At 45.0% G+C, this 27,367-nt stretch overlaps 1 protein-coding gene across 6 annotated transcripts in view; it reads right to left on the bottom strand.

Moving 5' to 3' along the window:
- The window catches only part of RNF220 (ring finger protein 220), a 204,828-nt gene that overhangs the window by 10,687 nt on the left and 166,774 nt on the right, over positions 1-27,367 (bottom strand). For all 6 annotated transcript variants that reach the window (XM_088526134.1, XM_088526133.1, XM_088526136.1 and 3 more), the window contains 4 exons: positions 18,283-18,379; positions 17,084-17,170; positions 15,322-15,377; positions 13,146-13,224 (listed from right to left, as the gene is read on the bottom strand). In XM_088526134.1, coding sequence (XP_088382260.1) covers positions 13,146-13,224; positions 15,322-15,377; positions 17,084-17,170; positions 18,283-18,379 — 319 coding nt within the window. The remainder of the gene's footprint in view (positions 1-13,145; positions 13,225-15,321; positions 15,378-17,083; positions 17,171-18,282; positions 18,380-27,367) is intronic.

Genomic DNA, 27,367 nt, shown 5'->3' with positions numbered 1-27,367 from the left:
AGACACTGACTGCAAGGTTGCCCAGAGACTGCTCCCTACAAGACCTGACAGGGAGGTTTCAGGAGGGATCTTCCTCAGAAAGAGATTCATTGAAAATGACAGTTCCAGGGAAACAGGAGGGCCATTTAAAGACTGCAGAAAAGGCAAAGAAATACATGTGTCCCATGACAGCCTGGTGGGTAGGAACTCCCTGGGGAGCAGGACGCTCTGGATTCAAGCCTTGGTATGAATAAATACTCTTTGGAGAAAAATAAAAGAGTTCAAGAGGAGACAGAGCTCCCCACTGTGAAACACCCGCTTGCCCCTACTCATTGGTATAAATTATTGTCATGCCCTAGTTTTGTTTTTCAGCTGCAGGGAATAGTTTGTTAGCCTTTTCTGAAAACAACAACAACAACAACAACAACAACAAAAAAGAAAAAAAAAACCCCAAAACTAGGAAGATCTTGTCTGAGAGGGAAACAGGATTATTTACTTATAACTTGAAGACACCTATGGGATGAGAAAATAATTTCCCTTCCAACCTGGCCCATCAGCAAGCTCAGGCTGGACAGAGGCTGCAGCTGAACTCAGCTTTCTGGAATCCACTTCTCCCTCCTGCATGCGTAAGGGCCCTGGAGCTTTAAAGGGAATGAGCCAACGGCCACTTCATCCCAGTCCTAGCCCAGTAACAGTCAAAGCTTGAAAAAATTGCCAATGCACCAACTGGAGGAGATAGAAAATGGCTTGTTTATAGAAGTCTAACTGGCTGACCCGTGCCGGCCAATTTCGGAAAGTCTCCGAGATAATCGCACCTGTCCAGTAATAAACGAATGAATCAGAAAAGGAGGCTGAATAGAGGTATAAGCAATAATGCTCGGAGGCTGCCTGATACAATGGCCAATCAATAGGAGGGCTGTAGATCAGGGTGCTAGTTAGCTGGAAAATTACCGCACCGCTGCGTGCGTCACGCTGTAGGGATCCTGGACAATCAATGTGGGAGGTATTGATTTAGTTATTATCACTTCATACGCTCCAGACATTGTTAAATATACATTTATTAACAAGACTGGGGTGCATTGGTAAGAGGGAGCTTTAGCCACTGCAATATCTCCCAGCGCTGATCAAAGCTCAGCCCTGACAGACTTTCAACCCCATGTTCCTCCCTGCCACGTGCGCTCTCGGGACAGATCCTGACACGCAGCAGAGTGGATGAGACGCAGCTCCTGTCTCACAAGAGAGACCGTTCTTGGCCACGAGTGATTTTTTTTGCACTTGAGATTTCAGGAAAGTCTCCTGGAGCAGCAGAAACCAGGGACACGGGGGCCAAGGGTCAACTCAAAGTGACCGATAATTACAGGGTTGCTTCCGAAAAGCCGGAGGAAATGAGGTCAAGGGAAATACGGAGAACATTAGTAAATAAAGGAAACTGGAACTACCTCCTGGGATAGAATAAAGACAAGAGTCACTTCCCATGTGTCTGGCTTCTGTGGTGGCCAGCACACTTGGGACACATGCCATTCCATTTAGTGACATTTTACCGTCAACCTGCTGTTTGTATCCTAAAGATAAGCATCACTTAGGAGCAACTCTTCCTGCAGCTCCAATCTTGGGAACTCCGTTAGGCTTCCCTGTTGACAGCACAGCTTACACGTCGTGCTGGGAGATGGGTAGTGCAGCGTAGGTTATGCTGGATTTTTACACAGTGAGCAATGCCAGGGTGAGGGTCAGACTCGATGGAAGGGGTACGATGGCCCACCAGTTCCCCTGCCAAGGGAGGCAGGGGGAATTACAGCAAAGAGGGAATTAAACTCCAGGCCCTACTCCCTGCTTTGCCTTGACCTGATGCTGGATGTGGAAAGACTATTTTGCATCTCAGTGCTCTGATTTGATAGGTGTGGGTAACATCATTCATCGGCCTCAGCAGAAATCTACTGACCACAAGTGCTGCAAAGGGCTGTGCCTCACGCTCCTGTTGCTAGGACTTCTCTTGCCACCCAGGTACGAGCAGCTTTCTCATACAAGGCTTGTCTTCACTGGCAAACACTTCTCAAGAGGAGCACGTCCATGCTTAACTAACTTGGCAGAGGAGCTACCCTTGCACAAGTTGGGGAGCATGAGTAGGAGCCTTTCTACGGGAGCAGAGATAGGAAAGAAGGGCCCTTTGCAGAGGAAGTTTGATCTGTTTTTCTCTCCAGACTTTGTGATCAACTCTTCAGCAACTTGGCAAACACCCTTGAGGACGCTGCATACCAGGGAGCAAATCTATGAGACTGGGGAAACAGCACTTGATAGTTCCCAGTCTTTGTGACCAAAACATTTTTCTGCTTTCATAGTAGAGTTTTGGCCAGCACTGAAAATAAGGAGAAAACTTTCTTCCGTTATCTCCCTCCTGTTGAATAAATCCTTGCTTTGTTCAGATAAAATGCCAGGAAAAGGGCATAAATATGCTATGCAAGAGAAACAGGCTGCATCTGTATCTCAGAGCTATTACTTAGCTATCACTTCCTGGGAAATCTCCCCCAGGAATCAGCTGCCCCCCTTCACAAAAAAACTTTAACCCAAACGTTGGCTATTTGTCAAACATTAGCATGCATGTGATCTTTGTTTCTCCAAATTAAATCGAGCAATTCCTGCCCGCTCTCCCAGTGGGCAATCACAAGCAATTCCGTTAATTAAATTATCTCTGATTCTGCAGCTCTGGAATCTCTCAATTGACTAAGTCTGTGCTTTATCATCAACAAAATACTGGGCCAAAAAGGAAACAAAAAATGCTGATGCCAAAGTGATCGGTTTCAGTTAACCCTTCCCAGCTGGATAACAAGAGGCTGCTCAAGACACTATTGGACTGGAATGGGCCCAAGAGGCTGATACCAGAGATACCAGTAACAGCTGTTCACCCGGGATTCGCTCCATTATACAGGGGAAAAAAAAAAAAAGAATAAAAAAGAAAACCACAAACACTGCATTAACAGCCTGCCTATCTGAAACCTTAAAAACATGCAAACTATTTGCTACCGAAGAGGCAGAAAAGCACCTCAAAGATCAGTAAGTCTCCATGAACAGCCCCCCTGCCTCACCCAGATCTCATTTGATGTTCCCAGATGTTGAGAACTCTCCATACAACCTTCCCATTTGGTTTATTTCAACTGAGTATATATTTCCCTTCTTCATAAATGGCCACACTTTACATAGCATTCCATAGCTTTTTACAATTCCACTGTTTGTATGTGCCTTGTAAAAAACGCTTAGCACTGATTAAATACACCACCAATAAAATTTCATGGGCTACTTCTGACACTCGATATTCTGACCTTCCTCTCTCTTCCTCATATATTTATTTGTTTCCATATGCCTGTAAACATAGAATGGCAGAGGAGAAAATTTACTGTACTCGCTGACAAACCTGAGGGTGCTGTCTTTATTTTTAAACAAAGACTTTATCTTCCCTTGTCCAAGGCGGAGAACCTGAGCCCCCCAGAACATACAAGCCATTTCCCTGCGCTGAGGCCAGAGGTCAGGTCGCTAGCAGCTTACATATCATAAATATTAGAAACAGACTGGTCGATGCTTTGAAGGCAGACTCAGGCTAAAGTAGGGTTCCAGGAGCAAGGAAATTGCTCTTGGCTATATCCAATGACAGCCAGAGATGACAATTATCAAAACCACTGCTATATTGCAGACAAGAAATCCTACCAACTATAACTCATTTTCTGGAGCACAAATCTGTAAAACTCAATAAAATGATGCAAAAAACCCACCCACAATGGCAGTACATAATCCCTTATTTCTAACCTTCTCCCATTGCCAGCTTACATTTGAAGAAAAGGGAACTTCTTCAGAGCAAAGACCATGTTTTATTAGTCTGTGACATGCTATGCAGAGTCATTCAGCAAGCACCGAGCAACAGCACAGAACCATGATGCAGTCTTGGATCTCACTTGCATGTTTTCTTCAATACATCTTCCTCAGTTTCAAACAGACTAAAACTGCAAGCTTTCTGGGATGAGATTTTTTTTTTGTTTTTAATCCGATGAAAGATTTTCAACCTCCAACTGCCATCAACTCAGCAAGTGTTCACCACAGCATGTGCTACTGCTACTATTACAGAGCTCCCTTTGGCAGAGACGAGTGAGGACTATTGAGGTTCCTGGGAAACACATGGATACAACGGCCTACTGCACTTACTGGTGTGCAACAGAAAGCTGAAAAAAAAAGAGCTGGCTACTAACAAGCAAAACACCTACTCTGACAAGTAAGATTTTTAGAAGAGAAGTCACAGGTGGCTTTTACAGGAAACAGGAACAACTCAAACATTTTCCGTATGTTAAGACTCTGAAAGAAGTCTGTGTCAGACACTAGTGGCAGACTGACTGTGAGCCACCCCAGAAGGTGCAGGCTACTGGCTTGGCATGAAGCATTGAGGTTTTATGTCACTAGATGAGCTGGCTAAGACAGGGGAGGCCAGATCCTCAGCAGTAGAAACATTCCCTGCAAAGTTGCAATGACTGGAGCCACGCTGAGTTACACCAGCTGAAGCCTTAGTCTATGAGAACACAAGTGCTAAAAGCCAATCTTTTGGCAAGGCTTCAACAGTTTAGGAGCTGGCTTCCCCTTTATTTAGCTAAAAATCTCATTTATTGGGTCTATTTGTTTTTAGACTAACCTCCTTTAAAAAGGAGGACTTATAATCCTGTAAAACACTGAGGAAATTGGCAAGGATACTAATTTATTGTCCTCTAGGAAAAAAAAAAAGCACTCTTTCTTGATTAATGTATGTTTTTGTATTGTAAGATATTAAAGAATGTTGCTTCACCTGTAATTATAGAGAATAGTTTATTTTGGCGAAGTGCCCTGGCTTCTGGTTGCCAAGTTATGAATAATGCAATGTTCCACACTCTAATTTCCGTGTTCCAAGTTGTGAATTTGGAGCGGGGTGCATGCAAGGGCACACACATGCGAGGCTGAGGCTCTCCGAGTCACGAGCGCCTCTATTTTATACTTGCTTGCACAACTTGTTAACACTGGTGTCTGCCTGCCAAATCCAGAGTTTGCTTCTGACTAATTTCATCTTGATGCAAACCAAAAATGTTGTCTCTTTTCTCCCCACAGAAGAATTATTTCTCTTACACTTGCATGCACCGTCGCAATACCTCTCAGGCTGCAAGAAGGCGTTTTCAGCTGCATTTAGTTGGGACTTGGGTAAAGATTCCCTAAAGAATTTAATGACAGAAGAATTCATTATGCTTTCATATCTCCTCCGCCTCTACTCCACAGAACCCAACAATGTCTTTACAGAGGAGGAAGTGAATTCAGACACTGTCTCTCGCTGTCTCTTTTTTTGGCCCGTGTTTCATGGGGACACATGTGCCCAGCCCCAATCAAAACAGAGACAGATGGCACTGCTGATCATTCAGAATGGAAGGAGCCTCAGAGTCAGCATGTTTAGATGCATTTGTAGGGCTACACAGTATCCGCTGGCCACTGGGACTGATTTAAAAAGGAGGCTAGTGAAAGTCTGACCTTGCGCCAAAATTTAAATGTGCCATTTGAGCAATTATGGTTCTACATGAAAGCTGGGAGAAAGAATGCATGGTCATTCTGATTTCGATTTAGAGACTATGTCCTCTGCTCCAAAGAGAAAATAAATGCAATCCTATTGCTTTACTGAAGCAGCTTTGGTGATAAAGGAAACCATGCTTTAAAGACTGCTCTGCTGCAGCAAGGCTTTGTTGAAGCTGCATTCGTTGAGTTAAAAAAATAATTCTCCTACACAAAGCTCCTTAATACAAATAAATGTACATCTAATGTGTTCATATGTTAAATGCACCCTTCATTCCAGTGACCATAAGTGTATTCCTAACAGATCTGTGAACCTGAATCATGTTTTCTACCTTAATAAAAATCAGGGCCACAAAAGGCAGCAGGTGGCAATGGGAAAACGCAGCTCCTCTCCTCAGTAAGGCGCACGGGTTAGAGGTTCCAGCTTCCTGAGACTTGCTTTGAGTCACGAGTAAACACGTTTGGATTACGATCAAACTCCGCTATGGTGAGGCAAGTACTTTTACCTATTGGAAGACTTAGGGCAGCTGTAATCCATCATTTTATTGCAGCCTGAAGGGAGCTTGGGATTATTGGTAGCTTTGCTTGGACAACCAGGGCATAAAATTAAAAAGAAGAATTATAGCAAGTTCCTAGGACTGAAAGGACCTCAAAGTTGCCTAAGTTTTGTGTCCAGCCTCTGTGCACAACTACACGCCTTCTACTCCCATGGCCTGAATCCAAATGGCTGAAATAAACAGGAAATATCTATGCTACTACAGCAGCGCTTGGACCCATTTGCAGCCCTTTAAGGGCTTTACCGTATAGGTGATATGCTTTCCAGAACTCCCGTTCATGACCACTGATTGGAGGCACAAGGGCAGCATGATAACATCCTCAAGACAATTTCCTATAACTCCTGTGGCCTGGCCTAGAACTTTTACACTGTTACTGTTTCCTTTAATGGGAAAAGAAAGAATCAGAATTAGCATCATTTAAGGTAATCGTGCCTCCAAAAAGAAACATGAGACCATTTAAAGCATCTGCAGCACATTAATATTATATAACCAACTGTGGTCCCAGAGCTGGAAAAGGAAATCAGCAATGAAAAGGAAGGCGAGGTCATGAGCCGGCTATCTGAGGCAAAAGCAAGAATGCTTATGCCATTTTTGAGCGAATAAAATAGCAGCTTTGGGGAACACAAATAGAGTCAAAGAAGAAGAAAAGTGGAGAAGTGAATGGAGAAATAGCAGTAGCAGATGCAGTGCACAGAGTGGTGGGGAGTGATTAAGGTTAGGACAAGCATCAGCGCTCAAGTGAGGGCAAAAAGTATTTGACATATTAGACAATATTTATTACATTACTTGCTATTACATTGCTCTGCAAAGACGCTTTTGGGTTCTGTGTTGTGGAGAAGGAGGAGAAATGAAAGCATAATGAATTTTTCTGCCATTAAATTTTGGGAGAATCTTTACCCAAGTCCCAGCTAAATGCAGCTCAGAACGTCTTTGTGCTGCTGTAAGCTCCCCTCAGCGGTGCTGTGACTGTGCATGCAAGTCTAAGAAATAATTACAGCTTCTACAGCTATCCCAGACATAGTTTAGTTGAGAAGTAACACAACCCCCACCCCCCTTTTTTTTTGTAATTACTTCATATTTTTATTTATTAACTATGGCCTAAGAAACGCATAAACTACCCAGGGCCATAATTAGGATCCTCCTGTTGTCGCCCAGCAGCTGGCACAGCACAAACACTTAGTGAATCCTGCCATAACAGCCAGCAAATGCCAAGGCAGCGGCAGCTCTGTGAGCGGCTGCCCCGGAGCAGATGCACGAGCGCGGCCGCGAACGGGCAGCAGAAGGGGCACAACACGACCCCGGTGCACGAGCATCCTCGCCCAAATCGGTACACGACCTGCGTTAAAAACAATTGCTGCTTTTCTCCTGAGAGCATCTGGGCAGCATACAAACACTTACTAAAAAAACAAAACAAAAAAAATCCCCAAAAAACCCCACAAGAAAAGTAGTTCCTATTTCTTAGTTCTTACGAAGTAGGTAAGATACGTAAAAAAAACAATTCAGTCACATCCTCAAACTATTTTCAGAAAGAACACAGTGGGCCCAAGAATGCTCCATCGGAGACACTGTTAAACAGAAAGGGCTAATTTTAGGGACAAGTCCTCTCTCTCACAAGCTGCTCGGACATCTAAGGGCAAAATCTGTCTGCTAGAAGGCAGCTGTTTGTGTTTTATAAGCTAAAGTTTCTCTTACCTATGGAATAACTCCAATATTTCACAAGGAATCATCATCCATCTAACTGAAGTACCCTCTAACGGACCATCAGCCTCATATCCCCTTTGAAATAGCACAGCTGAGCACTTGCTGGGCCACGATTTATTTTTTACCTTCTAAGACATCTTGCTAACTCTATAGCTCAATAGTGACAGTCGAATTTCACACTGCGATAGCCCCCCATCGATTTTTCACTCCCAGGAAGCAACTCCACAAATTAAAGTTAACAGCATTTCTGAAACTAAAAGGAAAAAAAAAGAGGGAAAAAAAAGGAAAAAAAAAGGGGGAAAAAGGGATGGGGAGGAAAAAGACATGAAGGGCAAGGCTGCTTAAACTGCTCTTCCACCATAGGAAGAAAAATTGCTTCTTAGGGTTTTGGTGAGTGGTGGGATAGGGACGCTCGTGCCCCCAAGCCAGCAGCTGCTCCCCACACCTTGCAGATACTTCAGCTCGGAGACATTACAGGTACAGTAGGATGCAGAGGCCCTCTGCTACAGGAGGATGCTGACCAGGGAGACAACCCCTCCAAGCTAGACCAAAACTCTGCATGCAGCTGTGTTAAGCCAAGATAGCCCAGATGTGGGTCCCTCTGCTTAGTGTGCCCCACTGGGTTTCACTAGCCTGTGATGAGCCACAACACCAATATAACTTCAGTTGGCACAGTGATAATGACCTGTAAGACTACTACCATGCAATTTCTACCAGGCAGTTAGGACTGAGCAGGATTAAAAATCACAGCCCAGCACTTTGCTCTCCACCAATATAATCTAAACACTCAACCTACATAATGAAATAATGTGCAAGTCAACTTCAACATTCTTTCATGCACCCTTCCAACATAAAAATATCAGCATACACTACATTATATGCACATATTGCATACTACTAAATCCAGAGAGAAGCCTCTGGACACACGCAGCACCCAGCCCAGGGACATGGCATTTTCTCAGCTTGGCCCAAACAACCCCATGCTTCAATGCAGCCTCCTGGGTCTTGTCTCTGGTTTTCACAGGCAGAGCCAGGCCTGGACCCTCCAGCTGCAGACGCTCCCCAGCAGCACCACACTCTCGCTTTGCAGAGTGCAAAGAGTTCATTTATGGCTCAGGCTATTTTTTTAAATTTTATCTTTGCTATACGATTTTCTTGCCTACCCCCAAAGCCTATTAATGGTATAACATGGAGAAAGGCCAGGGAGTGCTTATCCTCTGGTGTGAATTCATAGCAGCTTCTCTCCGTTTCCCTCCAACATCCTGAGTTAAACATTCCCTCTCCCTCCTAGGCTTGTGCTAATCCTCTCGCTTCACATCCATTCTGCTCCGACCTCGACGCGTCTGCCGGGGCGCAGAGACCCCGAGCTGAGACGTTGCCACCTCCTGCACCGCTCTTGCACATTGGACTCTTTGTGCAAGGAGAGCACCCTAAGCTTTGTTTAAATTTTAAGTGATGCTCCTTCACTTAGCCCCTATGGAGCAGGTGCTTTCAGAAAGGCTGTTTTGGAAAGAGGTGAGGTCAGGTGTGAGGGGGTGAAAGAAGAGACAAGGAAAATAAATACAATCGCTTTTTGTCTCTCAGATCATTCTTTTAAGCCAACAAGCATCTCATCTGATGAAGGACGATGAGCATCAAGTATTATATAAGGATGATTATACAGGGATTTAATGCTTGGTGGGTTTCATATCGCAAGGGTTACCGCAATGGTAATGCACTCACTTAACTAGCCTTGTGCCCACGTCTGCTGTTATGTGGGCAGTGCCACCGGGGGCAGGCGGAATCAGAAACAAGATTTGTTTTAAGGGGGGAAAAATAAAAAATAAAAAAGCACAGCCCCCTTCCCACCAAGGATGGCAGCTCCAGTCCCACCTCCTTCCAGTCCTGCTCCATCCCTGATTAATGATGTTGTCTGCCTGATTTATGACCCACCCCAACAGATTAGAGTTTCCCTCCTCAACCTCCCCTCCCTCCAGCCCAGCTCGGAAGGCACAGCCACACTCCGCTGGAAATATTAGAGAATTATTAAATAAACATTCATACGTCATGTCTCTTCCCATACTGAGCTCATCGTAGTCAACACTCGGCGGCCGGGCCCTGTTTGCTTTCAGGCTGACACGGACCAGCTGGAGTGATTCATGGAGAGGCTGGCTACAATGTTTCGTGTCATATATCATGCTAGCAGCGCTCCCTGCCCCGGCGGAGATAAACTGATCAACCACAACGGGCTGGAATGAATTTATGACAACACAAAATTGAGGAAAACAAATGGGAGGTGACCCAGTGGGCCACTAACCCAGACTCTCTCGCTGGCCTGCAATCTCGTTTGGTGGCAGAAAGCAAAATTGAACATTGGCACTCTGAATTAAGATGCTGGCTTTTAACCCCGGCCAGCCTGGGTTTCCAAACGGCACCGGGCCCCGCGCACGGGAGGGAGGGAGGTGTCCGGCGGGAGGCCGTGCGGGTGGCTCCGTGCGGAGCGGCGCTCGCTCCGCTGCTCCGGAAGGAGCTGGGAGGACGTCCGAGCGCGCGGAGAGCAGCGAAACACCCTGAGGCCGCCGCGAGGCTGCCCCAGAGCCCACTCGGGAAGCGCTTTGCTGCCCATCTGCTGAGGAGCTCGGCCACCACCACCCCCGAGAGCCCTCTCTCCTGGGAAAGAGCCGGGACCAAACCCGATCCCTCGCTGCCTGCAGCTGCTACCTGGAGCTCACCCGTAACACAGATGACCTGGGATATCAAGGACCTGTCGTGGTGTGAGGACACACGAGGACACATGAGGCCCAGGCTTTCCCCAAATCCCAGCCAGTCATTCTGCATGGAGCCTTTTCTAGGAAAATCCAAGCCCCGATTCCATTAACGTGCAGGCAAAGAACTTCGGCTCCATGCCAAAATAAGAATCGTTTGCCATATTGTATTAACAAATTTGTTAAAACACACCCATCTCCTTGCCTAGACTTATTTTTGGAAGACGGGAGGGGGGAAGGAATGTCATTCTTATAGAAGCAGGATCGATATGCGGAATCGCTGCTAACTCTATTACCCCTTGTTCTAAATGGAGAGCACGGCTGACACAGGTGGTAAACCACGGGCTTCTGAACACTTTTAAAAAATGCTAATCAGATGCAACACAGGGTTTAACATGCCAATCAATAACGCTCAGATTTAAAAGCAAAAATTAAAGTTACAAACAATAAAGTGATGCTGCCAAAAACTTCCTGCAAATGCCACCCAAAACAAGAAAAATGAAACCAATTTAGCTCCAGATTAAGAAACAGGAACTGGAGATGAATCAATTTAGCCTGTTGGGCTGGGTCACCATATATCATGGCTCAGCAGCGGAGAGGGAAGCAGCCAGACAGTATGAAACCCTTCTCCCCCCCACCTTTTCTGTAAGCTCCTAGCTCTGATCCTTGTTATCAATTAATTTAACGGAACCCGTCTGCACAGACAAGCACACAGAGCATTCAGACTCCTTCAGTGGCAGGACAGAAACTATTTATCACTCACGTATCTCAAAGGAAAGATGGGCAGGGAGACAAGGCAGTTTGGAATCCTCCACCTGAAACACCATCTTGCCTTCTGAACGTCAGGGAAATCAAGACCCTTAAATAAAAAGCTCTCCCCGCTACTTTCAAAATCAACATTATTGGAAAGACTCAGCAAGACACTGAGGCTTTTCCTGTAATTTCTATTGGGTTTTGCTGACCTCTGGCACCTTTTGCAGAACTGAAGCTTTAGCAGGAGGAGGTTATTGCGGAGCAGGAAGCGCGCACGCCTGCACCCACATTCCCCCTGCTTTGCAGTGGAGTTAGCACGAGCGTTGTTTGGAAAGGATTCCGGGATCCTTCAAAAGGTGCTAGCTAAAGCCTCTTTGATCAGATTATTAAAGCTATGTCAATTTTATCACTTGAGCTCAAATGTTCTGGAAAATGTCAAATCCTTTCAGCTCCCGCAGTTTAAAGATTTTCAATAGGAGTGGATCTGGGAGGGTGGAGGGCTGCTGGGCTGGCAGGCAGGAGGCTCGAAGGGAAGCCAGGCAGTGGCTGAGAGAGGCCGGCAGATTAGGGCACAAGGGACAAAACGTGTGCCCTCGAGTCCCTGCCACCAAGTCAACACGCTGGCTCATCCTAAGGACAACCCTTCTGCTGAGCTGCCAGCCCCAAACTCACTGGTCTTTGGCCAAGCTCTGCCCACTGAGAGGCTTCCAACAGCAGAAACCCCACGTCTGGGGTATGCCAAGGAAGGCTCAGCATAAAGAAAGTGCCAGGACCATGAGGCAGCGCTAATGCTTCCCACATGGCAGGGAGTTTTCTCTGTTAACGCCTGAGAGCAAACATAGCTTTGTGAGGCTTCCCAAGCTGTTGGATATCCCAGAACATTCAATGGATGCAATACCTGGGGTCAGGATGAGAACAAATTATATTACAACTGGTTTTACAGAAACTTAGTTATTAATTTCTATACCAGATTTTCCCCATTCCCAGTTGTCAGTGGACCTCACGCCCAAAATACAAACAACACCTCTACTTAAATCCCATGCTGTTTCTTTGCTTCTGTCTCATTCAAACTGTTTTGCTTCTTGCTTACTGTACAGGCTACATTTATTTCAGGCAATAATCATCTCTCTCTCAAAAAAAATTAATGAACATGGTCCACAGTAAGAGTAAGAGCCTGTAGCTTTGGGTCTGGATCGGCAAAAGGGCCTAGCAGCTTATGGGAGGAGGCCAAGAAGAGCAGTTGTTACATGGTACAGAAAACAACAGTTGTTTCTATCCTATATTAGGTTGCAGGATATCCAACTAGCAGAAAGAGAAAGATAAGGATATAACCAGGAGCACCTGCACTATCATACAGTCAAACACTGGGACTCGAACTTCTAAATTAACTGCAACGGCTGCAGGTGCAACACAGTCAGTACTGTAAAAGACATTTCTCTTAGTTACCATACAAAGAGGTCATCTGGATTCAAAAGAAAGAAAAATTCCCTCAGCGAGCCTCCTGGCAAGTTATGCAACTGCCAGAATCCGCCTGTCCAGAGAAATGAAGGCTGGAACATGCAGCCTTCATGGAACATACAAGGCAAAAACAGACTTGAGGCAATGTGGGAAACTGCTCTCAAGACCCAAGGCACAATAATGAAGTCATTTCTCCAGTAAAAGGACGATCACATGGATACATTTACAGCTTATGTTTTGCAGGAACAATCAAGAACTGCGAGTACAGCTCCACAAGCCATTTTTTTTTCCCCTCAGGATACCCTCAGAACAGCACTGCTTCTTGGAGCTCCAGATAGGCCACTAAGGTCCCTAAAACAGAAAAAAGGAAAGCTATCCAATTTGCACTCACTTCTCAATGTCACTGTTCTTACAGGTCTTCTGCATGGTCTCCTGTTTACTGCTCTCACCATTACTCGTTGAGGGCATTTCTGTTGAGGGGAGAACAACAACATTAGTAAAAGAACAACTGAGCATTTAAATTATGTAGTTGGAGCGAGTTACAGGTGTGTAAGCAGAGGACCCTGGTGAGTCATTTTTATGTCAGAGAGAGAAGAGATGGACAGTATGTGTCCCTGTTTGGCTGAAACCCTTCTCTCTGGATAGCACACTTCTATGGTTCAGGGCTGAAGATGCAATCCCCAACCTCTCCTTACTTCAGACAGTTTGAAGATCGCGGATTTGCCAGTTAAGCTAGGATTTAATTCAGAAAGGTTTGATGCAGCTGCCATGACAGAATATATTTCTGCAAAGGTGAATCTGGAGCAAATCCACCAGCCAACAGCCTGCTCTCGGCTGTTGCCTTTTTCTGAGATCCCTCAGACACAGGCAGGGAGAAAGATGCATGCAGTACCGATAGGAACAGTCTGCTCCGAGCTTTTTTCTCCACCGGCATTCCCTAGTGCTGGAGGGGATGTGAGCCCACAGGAAAGGTGACAGTAAGAAATGAGCCACATGAACTGGCCTGCAGGTCAGCCCCTGGGCTATAGGTTCAGCACTGCTGCTTTAGGTAAAAGACACAAAGAAAAGGCAGGCTTATAGGAGGTGCCATCAGGGCTGCTGCTTCATCACCTCTGTGACTGTAGTTACTGAGGCAGAACACACCTACAAGCAAGGGATCCTACATCATAGGAAATAAATGTGATTCCCTACCCCATAGAAGAAAACGGCTGTGATAGACATCTTATGCTCTTCACTTAATGATCATGCCCCTGGCAAAACTGCTCCCACCCCTGTCTCTCCCCCCCTTCTCACTGGCAAGCAGTTATGTTTCATAGGTACTTCCAAGGCTGGAAATCAAATGCCCAAAGCATTACAGTAACAGAACAGGGAACAGAATCATTGGGACAAGGCTCTTCAGGTCGCTGAGCTTCACTTCCCTTCCTAGGGGAGCTGGAACTGCACTGCCCAGCTCTGGAAATAGATTTGGCATCTACAGCTGGAAAGTGCCAGTTTTTATTATTGTCATATTTCCACAGCATTGCTGCTTACACTTCCAGTGCTACTGGCATTAAATAAAACAAAGCAGCACTTATATAGGTTTAAAAAATACCAGTGAATTCTATGAGCTTTCAAATAATGCAAGCAAAGGTACAATTTCACACCTACTCATCAGCTCTGTCATCTCCACTATGGATCACTAGGTAGGACTGATCCCAGAGTTTCTGATCTAAATGTGCAGGCTTTAGAGCTATAGGCTTCTCGTGACACACAGATGGTAGCAAGGAGAAGACCTATATATCAGATTGTGGCAAGTCTCTACAATTCCCTTTTAAAGAAGGGAAGACTCTAAGAAACTGACTGGAAAAAAGCAACTGGCGCCTATGTATTTCCAACCCCCAGCAGCTGAACAGTTCCACCAGAGTCAAGCTCTGACGTGTCCTTCTGTGAAACAGCAGCTTGTCTTTCAGTGACAAGACAGCAGGTCAGTGCAATCCCTACCTCTTACTCCTGCACCAGGTACTGCTCAGATGCCTTTTCAGTGTGTCCAGCTACAGCTCAGAGAGCTCCTCTCCAGAGATGAGCTGCACTGTTAGCTAATTCCTGGCTGGAATTAGCCAAACATGCTGCGCCAAGCAGTCACCAGCACTGTTTGAATGCAGATTATTACACAGGTAATGCTATTCACAAAACATATGTGAGTTCTTGAGTCAAATACTGGACTGCAAAACAGGTGACTAGAGGCTTGATCTTGACACTAGCCTTGTATGCCCCTTAAATCCTATCTTAGTGTGTCTAATAAGAGGTGAGTATCAATTTGCACGAAGAGGTGCAGAATTCAGTGTGTTGCATTTCTGGGATCTCTCCCAAATACCCTTGCATTCAGTTGGCTGCACTGTAAAGGTTCTGCAGCTTCTGTAAAAAAACACTTCTAATCATGTACAAGTCTGTAATATACATTTGCAGGTACTGCACAAGTACCCTTGCAACTACCATTTTCAACCACTGTATGGGCAGTCAGAAGATACGGAACGTCTACCTGCCCTCCTGTAGCATGTGGATGAATAATTCACACGTGTAACACTCACCGTCACTGGCCCATTTAGAAAACTCCGGCGTTATTCGAGTACTGGGTGTGCCACCACTAAAAGAGAAAAGGGCAGAATGCTGAAAGTTGGATATGGAAAACTTCTCTGCTTGAAAGAAGTCTACACACCACATCTTTCTCAATACCTCTGTCCATCAGCCAAAACACGAAATGTGAGCAACTGGTCCACTGCAGAAGGTGTTTCTGTGCTGCGTACACCAATATACTCACAGCCTGCTCTTCTAGCTGTGACCCCTGCTAAATCACATGGGGGATGTCACGCTGCGTGAAGACTTGGGATTCAAATGGTGCCTGTCTGTGACTTAAGGCTCATTCTGAAGCTGTGATTTCAAGAATGAAAACCTTACTGGTGAACAGAATGTCTGTCTCATAGCAGTTTCTGCAGAATAACTGCACATCATAGGTCCTATTCTTTATTACTTCAGTTGAAGAACAGCACTGAAGTGCAGTGAACTTAAGGCCCTGTCCATTCACTTACAAGTCTGTAATGGAGGCAGGAAAAGAATCTTCTGAACAACCTGGATACTTGTGAATATGAAACACTTTAGCTCTGAGAGCTGAGTAACACTCACATGATAATCCAGGCTCGTGCTTCAGGCTGTCAGCTAAACCTGCTGTACTTCTATAGAAGCTTGACAGAATTTCATAGTACTTTACGAACAACATCATAACTCCTGTTTTAGAGATGGGCAAATGAGTTCAAGCCACATGCAAGCACTCTGTCCAGACAGCAAAACATTTTAGTGTGAGAGTTATATAAACGGACCAGGTCTCCCAGCCTCCAGTCCTCAGCCATCTCACCAAGCACTAAGTGTCCATAGCCATTAACACGGGATGGCTGAACATCCTTCTGCTACAATCCTGCTTTCCTGGACGTGAAGCAGCTTCGGCATTTTTGAGACACTGCCTGTGGACTAGCAATGTTAGCAAAGTATTGAATGGATCAGTGGTTTGGATCCTGTGTGGCAAATCTCACACTTCTATGGAGTGGAACTTAATTTTGAACTAGTGTTTGTGACAGGCTAAGAAGTAAGAAAATTTCATTTCACTGCTCTATCAATCACTTCAACCTTGATCTCACAGGATCACTCAGTCCAAGAGATAGGGGGCTAATTTAAACCCTGCTTTATGCAGGGCAGAGGGCTTGGAAAGCAATTCTAGTCCTCTGTTAAGACTCACTTGATTTGCCTGAAATGCTTTCCCAACTGCCCTGCGCATGGCTGCCTACACTCTGCCTCAGGTATGTGGGCAGCACACACATCCTGCCCAGGTTGCTTGTGCCCTGGACCTGACTACACAGGGAACCGTTTGTCTGTGCCTCAGAACGTAGTGGGATGTGGCCAAGTCACACCCGAGGAGTCAGACTTCTAATAGACTGAACAAGATTCAGATGGCATCACGTTATATCTGCTTTTATTAAAGGCCACGTTTCATCTGGGAACATGGTAAAGCCTAAAGGCCTAGTGCAGCACAGATTCTCCTTGGGCAGAATACAGCTTCTGTCTAGCACTGCTCTGGGAGAAAAGAGTGCTGGCTGGCCACCAGTGTGGTCAAGGTGATGGAGAATGTGCAGGGAGGCTTTTACAAAGAGGCTGCACAAGGAGAAATTCAGCCCTGTTACACACTGCTTCTTGGCAAGCCTTCCTTGCTGTGACTCTTGCACTTAAAAAGGAACAGACATTTTCCACCAATTCAGATCCCCCAAGTAAAACGGAAGTAAATCAGAAAGGCAGAGCACTTACTTTAACACAGCACCGCGGAGCGCCTCCCTCTCTTTGGCTTCACCTGGCTCTTCCCCAGTGCAAGGGATAACGTCTGCCTCGGTGTACCTGAGCACAAGGGTTAAGGAGCACACAGCCTGGCAGCAGACAGTGGGCAGGCACTCTGCTTCTGAGGTGGTTGGGACACTATCTGGCATACAGAGCAAATTCATTCCAAGGGGAACACCGCAAAGAAGAGCGGCTGGTATCCAGAGGGACATGCTTTTAAATAACGGATCAAAATGCTGTTCTACGTTAAGGGATACAGACGGGTCCTTTGACTGCAACGTGAAGGCATAGCTCTTAGAAGGAGAAACAATTCTCCGGTCTTTGCAAGGGGTACTCACATTAAGTCCACTATTTCTATTTGAGCTACAGAGATCTTTTACCAGAGAATGATTGGGTCTTCGCCCTGAAAATGTGGTACAGATTTCAATAAAATCCCATTCTAGAGCTATACATTCTTTCACATCACAGCTAACGAGTCTACACCTGTCTAATATCCTCGTAGGACTCCCCCCTTGGTGGCCGCACTGCTGCTGTCGGGCAGAGAAAGCTTGCCACAGCTCTCCTAGAGCTTTGTCAAAATGGTCTGGCTCTTGGATGGAGGAATTCCAGTAAAGTGCCTTTTTTGATGGTTCTGCCCATGCTCTGACCAATGAAAGGAACAAAAATGCAGGCTCTCAGTAACAGTGACAGATGAACAGTGCTTTAAACTGCACAAAAGCTCTGAAAATAAAGGGGTCAGAAAACCACATGACTTGTAGAACAGAGACTAAATTCTTACCAGTGAAGCAGAAAAAACAAAAAAGGGAAACAAACAAAAAAACAAACAAACAAAACAATCTGTGTAAAGGAAAGCATGGTTGGAGACATCACTGGTAACGAGAACAGCTTATGAATTACTCCGTAGAGAAACAGTGTAACTTTACCTCATGCAACATTTCCTACACCTTTCACCATCTGGGTCTGAAGCAGCATTGTGTGAACAGAAGAATGTCAAATGGAGTATCTGAGAATCCCTCCTAGCTCATATAACAGGGTGACCATGGAAGGTGCTGCCATTTCCAGTAGGGCTGGGCACAGACCAGCCAACATTACCCTGTGCTGTATCAGAGCTAGCTGAAGCACAACATGCACCTCTAAACTCCCTCTCAGCAAGAGCCTTTCAAAAACGATACTGTGGTTTCCCGTATTCAAGTGTGTCGTCCCCATCCACATCCAGGTCAGCGTCACTGTCTGGATTCTCCTTGCCGCTGCACATGATAAACCCAGAACCTGGAAGAGATAAAACGTGTGGATTAAGTTTTTGAATCGGAGTCCAAGGGAAGGAGACCTTCTGAGGACAATGTGCAGCACAGGTCTGCAGGCTGCCCTTTACTTATAACAGACTAACAGAAGGTACCTGCTCCGAAGACTGCAAAAGGACTAGGTTCCAAAGACTGTACAAAGGATGCTCACAGAAATGCTCCATCGTCCTGGATTTTATGTTCTAAAATGCCCCCTAACACTGAAAACGAAACCTTCTTGTCTTTCTCCTTTCCACACAAAATTATATGAAAGCAGAAGCATCTCTCTCAAAAACAGAAAATAGTAAAGCAATACAGAGAAGACAATGACTATGACTTTTCACAGAAATGAGTAACACAAAAATCCCACTACTGGCACTAAGAGAAAGCCACAGGAACATTCTGCCTCTCACTAACATATCCACAAGCTTGTGCTGCCAGCAGACTTGTGCTTTTCCAGCACAGAAGTGAGCTGTATTTCTAGCAGTCTGCACCTGTGCTGAGAGCAGGGCAAGCTGAAGGCCTCATTTCCAAGGACAATACAGGGAAACAGCTCTTTACTGCTGCTCTCTAGGAATGGATGAGCTCCCTGATTCATTAAGTCCCCAATAAAATTTGTTTATATGGATTTGATATTTCTCTTCTATGAATACAAAGAAGATCCTCAACGAGTGATAACCATAGCATGACAATGAATTTAAGACTAACCTTTCCTAGAAGCATAAACTACCTTTTACTTCGATGTAACTGCCAGCCTTAATTCTTACTGGAGCTAACAAAACTAGCACTGACAATGCAGCATCTACCTTCTGCTTCAGGTAGAACAGGAGTCATACTCATAGGTCAACTCCGCAGTATCTTCAGGGCAACCTTCTTCTATCAGACCCCATATAAAGTGTTTCATGTACTGGCTGCATGCTGCCAGCCAACATATGTCACAAGCTGCCTTCTCCTGCTGCAATGGCTTATCCAGTAAATCTTGAATCCTTCAGTTCATCACAATGTTTGGGAGAAGATTTAGAGTACTAAGAGAGACCTGTCAGAGAAGCTGGATAGTCTTTCAAAGCTGCTTGAGAAGTCACAGTGGGCAATGGAGTAGTAATTTACAGGCAGGGCGTTTAACCTGCAGTAACACCATCCTCTGAACCTGGCATTACTTTAGCCCATCACTTCTCAAAGGCCATAAACTTTGGACACCCGGGTCTTCATTTTTCTTTTGAAGATGTGGGAAACACAAATCATGCAAAGCTGGAGCTGTGCCTTGGCCAGTCCCATAGGTGATCTGAATGTGAGCCAGATAATGAATACTTGGAACGAGCGTCTGCAGGGAGCAAGAGGTCAAAAGAGTGAATGTAAATGGGATCGCTCCCTGCATCCCTCTGTCTGCAAGGATGCCAAGCACACAGCAAACATGCACCTTTCCATCAATTTTCCTTCTAAGACACTCAAGCCAACTAGTGGTTTATGGTCAGAGCTTAAGAACAGCAAATCTGCTTACTACGATACAATTCACAAATATCAAGGCACTTTGACTTCAGAATCCTCACGTCCTTGCTCTCAAGATCTTTGTACTTGAGAAAATCCCCTTTAAATCTATAACGATAATACTATTGCAGCCCTTTTGCAGAACTTAACACAGCAGTAGGAACGACTGCACTCCCAGAAGAGCAGCATCCCTGAATGCACAGAGGAAGAGTTTGGACAGTCGGTATACGTTATGATGCCAGATACACACTAGAACGACCTGATGCAGTAGCTTTCCAAACAGAGAGGAGGGGATATGGATTTTACAGGTTGAGATATGCTGCAGAGGGCAAATTTCTTTCCTAATCAGATAGGTGGATCCCCAGGCCACAAATATGTTCCCAATGTGTATCAAAAGATTTATAAATCCCAGTACTGCCGCTGCCTTAAAGAGAACACCGAAGGAAAGGATGCAAAGCTGAGGCGAGAGGCAGCCTGTCGAACGAGCCGCCCGCCGCAGCTGCCTCCAGCACCGTTTCATCTGCAGCACGGATGGGTTTTAAGGTCACTTCTGAGGGGCTGTGGTTTGGTGCCAGCGTTTCAACCTGGCTTTCCTTGTCTAACTTCCTGGTGTTGCTTTCCTGCACAAAGCCAGTGAAAACAGCCAGGCAGCTGTTCAAATATTTGACATCTGAACTGCTTGACATTATTCATTCCTCTCAGGCTCATTCAAAACCAGATTTCTGGACAAGTGTTGTTATAAATGGATTAAGAGGGCCACTAAATGCAAGGAAGGCCTGACGGGATCACACCTGCTTCTCACCAACTTAGCCCAAGTGCAAAGAAGGCTCCAAACTTCCACCTCCTGCCTATGGCATAGGCTGCCATCCAGAAGCAAAGTGTGAAATGCAGCACAGTAGGTACTGTGTGGATAAAACGTGTCTCGCGGTGGCACCTCTGCTGCAGAACTATTAGGGGAGAATGGGAGTCTCCAGAAGATCCTACTATGAGTCCCAGGTGATCTGCAGTTCAGTCGAGTGCTCTGGGAGCAGCGGACAGGTTTCTCTGGCAGGTTCAGCACTCTGAAGGCCACGCAGTAATTCACTGCCATCAGCAGTGCTGCCCAGAGTAGACCACTAAAACCAATGCCGCTCTCCAGAGGTCAATGCTCAGGTCTAGAACTTTATCCCAATGCGTTAATAAAGTCAAATCCAACAACTGAATGTTAAGTTGCAAGTTTGACCTGGGAATTCACAAGAGACATGATCCTGAAGCTGTTATTCACAGATGCAGCAGCAAATCTTACAAGAAGAGTCACCTGAGGCCTAAAGAACATAATTCCACACTTGTATTTGAAAATGCCACTTTCAGATAGAACTTTCAGAAAATGCAGATTCTCTCATTCCTTTCTCTTTGCTTGCTGAAGCTTTTTTTGTTGTTGTTCTTATCATGCATTTGGTTGGAGGCAACTGCAACTGTCATATGTTGCCAATCCCAATACAATTAGTCCTCCCAATGCTAAAGCTGCACAATTCTCTGACAGTCTTAATCACAGCTGCCTCCTTCAGGTCCAGACAAACAGGAGTGAGCAGGCAGGTCAGACGCAGGGGCCATTAAGCAGAGAAAAAGCAAAGTTACAGCTCTGTCTCCAATCCCCATTGCTCTTGCAGCCAGGTGCTCTGACAAGCAATTCCAGCACTGGTATTGAGTGGCACCTCTATAAACCCTGTGACAGTTTGGGAGACAAACTCCCCCATCAATCAGAATGTACCTATCAAGATCACTTACGCAGAGTGCCCACGACCCTCCAGTGCTGTGTACACAGCTCTGCTTGGGCTGGCCTCAGAGCACCAATTCAAGCTAGTTCCTGAACAGTCTGGTACTCTACACAAGCAACAGTTCTTCTGAAATACAGATGCACAGCTTTGAAAAGGGAAAGGAAAAAAAAAATGCCTCTCAGCTACCGCCAGGCTGCAGGCACTGACAGGTTACAGGAATCAGCTGAGCTTGAAGGAGACTGGATAACACTTCCCATTTTCTTCCATGTACAGATTAATAATGGCTGGAGATAAATCTCATCAGAAATCCTTTTCTTCCCCTTTGTGTAAGTTCTCAGAGCACTTTGCTTTCTCCTAAGCTGTCCCCTATGCCTAAGCATCCTCTCTGACCTCTGCACTGCTTCTCAAATCTCACTTCCTTGTGCAACCCTCCAGATGACAGGTCATCTCAACATATCTTAAGTGAATGGCAGCTCAAGCTAAGATCTGCAGTCATTAACATGATATATAAGCAGATTCAGAGAACAGAACAGATAAAAGGGCCTCACATTCAAGTCCCTCCCTTTCTCCATCATGCTCAGTGGCAGATGGTCCAAGTGACAACATGTGCAGCTTCAGGTGCTGGCAGCTCTGTTAGCTGCTTGTACAACTAAAACATCACTGTTATTTGTGCCACCATTATGGCTGCAGCGACTAGATGCTGCTCATACAGAGAATCAAATTCACCTACTTAGTGTTTCTCCTATTTGTCCCCTAAAAAAGGAATATTTGAATCTGTCACAGGAACCCACAATTCTGGATTTCTACTAGAAGTTGTGTAAGTGGGTCTAACTCCAAATCCACCTGAGGGGCATGCAGCTTTCCCAGGCTCTGGAAAGAAGCTGGGAAGAGGCTTTCACATTGCTCACAGGTAATTTACACATATTCAGGAAGGAAGAAAATAAAGTTCCTGTAAATCACCAGAACTGTTGCCCTTCCTAATAACTGCAATAACTGTCACTGCAATAACCCCCTCCTGCAAAACCTCCCTTTCTAGCACACTGTTTTCTTAACGAAATGACACTTGTTGGCTTCTCGGAGAGTGAAAGCAATGAGGGCAATAAAAGTAGTTTACACAGACATGCGGCCAGACCCCATGCACTTCCTGAGAATGGCTCTATACTGAGGTTATTTCATCAGGTGCTAAAGGATCCCAAACTGATACCAAGATGACAAGATGGCATGGACGCTGTCTAATTTTAAAAGGTGATTTGGGAAGAAAGCACAAGCCATTAGGGATCATTGAAAATAAGAGGAAAGCTGAGAATGAGGCCATCCCAAACTGTGGTCTTCCTCCAGATTCTTAACATTTCTGCAGCCATGTTTCTGCAAACTGTTCCTTCTTCTCCAACTCATATGATATAGAAGAATTCTAACAGCGACTTTCACAGCCTCTTGCATGAAAAAATTTACATTCAGCACCTATGAAATGCTGCTTCCAGGACAGGGGTTTTGTTTCTCTGGAGCCAGATCCATTTCAAGTGAAATAGTGATTTACCTGGAAAACCGACACCCAACTGTGTCATTACATGGAACACCTGAAATAGCAGATGCGTCAGTCTGACGTTGTCTATTAGCTCCCACAGAGGCACAAACAAGCTGCCAGCAACCTGACTGCTCACCAACATCTTGGATGCTTGCAGGGATCTTCGCTAACGGAGCGGAGAAACAGCTGCCTTTAAAGAAAGGGCCATATAATTTTATGACCATTAACATCATCTGGCAGCCACATGCTGAACAAAGGGCAGGCAAGCTCCATGGACCTAGGATAGCAGGGAGCAGCAGCAAGGCTCAGGGAAGAGGCTTCCCCACCCCTCAAAGCAGCAAGGAACTGGCTAGGAATATTCCTGGGGTATCCTTCATGCCTCTCTCTAGTGCATCAGGTGCAGATCTTGGCTGCAGAGAGGAAAATGCCCTTGAACCCAAAGGGGTGATACAGTTTGGCCATTCACGCACAGTTCCTCCTAGAGCTTCACAGCCACGAGCTGCACGAAGGTGAGAGCAGTCTCACATCTGCCTCAAAGGCTGAAGTACAAACGTGGCAGCACAGCCACAGCCTTTGCAGCTATGCTCGTTTTCCACTGTCAGAGGAAGGTGGATCTGAAAGCTTTTGTTCCCCTGGGGAGAGGGTGGAAACAAACAAAAAGGAAGAGGGAGAATTAAAGTAATCTTGAATCACTAAGCAGATTCACATCACCGGATCAATAAGCACCACTGACAGGGATCACAGGAATGTCGCAACTTTGCCAATAATAAAGCAGCACAGCAGAGCTCGGAGGACGACTTTTCTAAGGCAGCCAAGCATGAAGCAGCAGGGCTGGCGCAGAGCTGAAAGCAGCACCCGGGCTTAGAACGGGCCGACCCTGGTGCCGTTTGCTTTAAATAACGATGAGCGCAGAGATTGTATCTGTGGGGGACAGAGAGAGAGTCAACCAGCGAAAAAAATCCAAAGCCTAAATTGCACAGGCCAAACCCATATGTTCTTCCCAAACTAATTCTTCTCTAGGCTGGAAAGAAGAAAGAAAAAAAATCAGTGTTAATTTAATGAATTGATCAGCCTATCGATTGCAAAACTGGAGCTGCTAGTTAGCCATGTGCTGCAATGCCCTCAACTCTGAAACCACAGAACACACCATTGATTTCTGCACTTCCAGCTCCAAAACAAGAAATAGAGCTGTGCTTGCAGCAGGGAAGCAACTTTCGAGCCCAGGGAAAGGATGCAAGCCAGTGAGAGCACAAGCCAGGAAGCGGAGGCCGCCGCATCCTGCGAGTTTCAAACTGAAATTAGTTACAGATGCAGCCACGGTGTCTTGTGTAAACTCTATCGATTGGGTAGCTGACAGTCTTCGGAGCCTCCATACGAGGACAATCAATCCGGCTGCAGTGTCACCTGCCACTTTGCTGAACAGTTGACAATGCAATTATCCAGTGTGGAGGCAGGGAGTTGGCGTGTGTCAAACGCAGTTAGCCACTTTCCGGGCGCTACTCGATAATGCGTTTCACCGGCGAGCGCAAGAGGCGACACGCGGAGACCGGAGCTGTTTAAAGCCATTGAGACCCGGGCTCCCTTTTCCTTTAGAAAAATCTCGCTGCCCCTGACTTAACAACTGTATTCTAAAATGCTATTAAAATCATGTCAATCAAGAGCTTGGTGCTTAAGGCTGAAGTTTGACCTGAGTCGCCAAGAGCCAGGTTGCAGTTGTAGAACTGCAGATGCTTGGAGGGTGGAAAAAAAAAGAAATAATGTCAAATGACTGTCTTAAAGCCTGGGACTTTCAAAACCAAAGCAGAAAGAGCACTAGAAAAATGGATTGGAGAGAGCAACTCAGCAAGTGCGGCAGATGGGACTGGAAGATATCATAGTACACGTCTGAGATTTAGGAAAATTGAAAGTTTAAAGGGATCTGTCAACTTGAAATCCAGTCAATTTCAAAAAAACTGAGTAGTTTTGGGTGCTCTACTTGCTCCCTTACTCCCCCTGCCAATTTTCATGGGTTTACAACTGCATTTTATGTTTTCTTTTTAATTAATTTTTTTCTCCTTCTTCTGTTGCTGGGTGACAGAGGCTTCTTCTACCTCCCCAAGAACTATACATAATACTGTCAAATGGAGAGAATCCTCCTTCTTCCTACACAAAGTCTTTTTCTGGTTAGAGTGACTGTCAGTGTTACATAAATCAAGATTCAGGTGACTATGCTCCTTTCAGCTAAATCTTCCTGGTACTTTTGAGTATGAAATTTATGTTCTTAGATTTTTAAATGTGTTAAATCAGAAAGCCTCAAAAATATATTAACAATTTTGATTTTTAATGTCCATAAAGACTGAGTTATTGGGGGAATTCTTTTTTTTTTTTTTTTTTTATTAAAGTTAGTGCTTTTAACCTGATGGGAGTCCCAATAATTATACCTTGCGTTACAAAAAGAAAACACCACTGTTGCTTGAAGTGTTAAACAAATATTAAAAACACATGATAGAAAGTATCAATTAATCAGTGACAGCCTTTATGTATAAGTTAGGATTTCTACTTTTTTTTTTTTTTTTTTTTTTTTTTTAAGTCATATACTATTCTCATTTGCTTGTCCTGCTCATTAAAGTCAGTTTTTGATATTAATGCGTAACATAATATCAAAAAGACATTTATTAGCCACAGAATCCTGCAACTTCTAGACAATGAGGAATTCAGCCTATGGGGACAGCTATAGCCCATTCACCTACTATATATTACATTACTTGTAAACAAGTCTCCCAGCATTTTTAGGTCAAGTACAACCTTATGAGGAAGTACTTGCTTCTAAGTGGAGAGGTGCAAACATTTAGGAATGCTTGGGATACAAGTACAAGGTACAGTCCCTTCAGCAACAGAAGGATTACCACCATTTTACACAAGGGCTGAGGTAAGGCATATGAGTGTTTTGGGACTTGGAGGCCCTCTAAAGAAGAGACAAGCCATAAAATAAGCATCTGAAAAATACAATTATATAATTTAATACAATTATATAGTTTATTTTTAAATATATAAACTTATATAATTTATATTTAAAATGCTGCAATTTATCCATTGTTACTGCGATTTATACATTATATGCCAGCGAGAGCTTTCATTTCCTGCATAGTCTCTTAGAAGTCACACCTACAGCTCTGTAGAAATACTTCCGCCAAATTTCAGTGGATCAGTTTATCCCCTCTTTTCAGTACAACCTTAAATGCTACTTTAACCTTCTGCCACAAAAAGATGTCAGACCTCACGGTCTTGAGAAGCTTTCGTGCTCACCCAGTTATACTCCATCAGGAAGAGGGCACAGCTGACTACGAGCTGGGCTTCTAGAAGAAGAAATTTAGGCTCTACACCAGCTTTCCCAACGAAATTACAATGCTGGAAAGCTGTTTTTCTGTGCTTCACTTTCCCCACATACACACCAAACAAGCCTTTTGTGAGGTTATGCTATGCAGTTTAACATTCATAAAAGACACCAAGAAGTGCAACTGAAAATCTTCTGTTGGAGCCCCCAGGTAGCTTCTGTAAATGCACCAAGGTAGCCACCAGAGTAGTTACCAAACCCAAGTGAAAAGTGTCTGTGCTGCAGAGAAAATTGAGAAGCACCTACTTAGTTTCAGAAGATAGGACCTCATGCTTGTGAGTACGCTTCCACTATTAAGGCTATTTAGAAGGAGCACAGACAGGAAGAGCATGCAGCTTGGCCAAGCTGACCTAGGCTGGAAGGAGGTTGGACTGCAACATTTCCTGCTCACACTGAACTGCTTCTTGCTTCTGCAGAGATAGAAAGCTGGCAGCGGGACTGCAGCCATCTGCTGCAAACTTTCAGACATTTTAATAAAGTCCCCCTTTCCAAGCAGCTGTCCTAATTGCACATGACATGAGATCCAATGCAAATGGGCACCTTGGGATGACTCTGTTACAGCTTTTAAGGTTTTACCGAGTCGCTCTTTGCACATGCTAACTGGTGCTATTCCCTTCCCGCGCTAAGGACACAAATGTGTACAAGCTCTGGGCTATCTTAGGAGGGGAGCAGCCTGGAGAAATAGAAGAAATTTGAGTTTACGTAATTCCTGCGTGTTGTTGCTTCAAGAGTCTCACAATCCATCTCAGTCAGATCTCTGCCACCTCGATCTTTCTTAGAAAGCATCCTCGCCTGGAAAGGCCCTGCTTAGCATGTTAACGCGCTCAAAGCCTTCCC

Source organism: Tinamus guttatus, unplaced genomic scaffold (genome assembly GCF_059628265.1).
Source record: "Tinamus guttatus ecotype Peru unplaced genomic scaffold, ASM5962826v1 Tinamus_guttatus_pri_ptg000242l, whole genome shotgun sequence".
Lineage (NCBI taxonomy): Eukaryota > Metazoa > Chordata > Aves > Tinamiformes > Tinamidae > Tinamus > Tinamus guttatus.
This window is presented reverse-complemented; position numbering and strand designations above follow the sequence as displayed.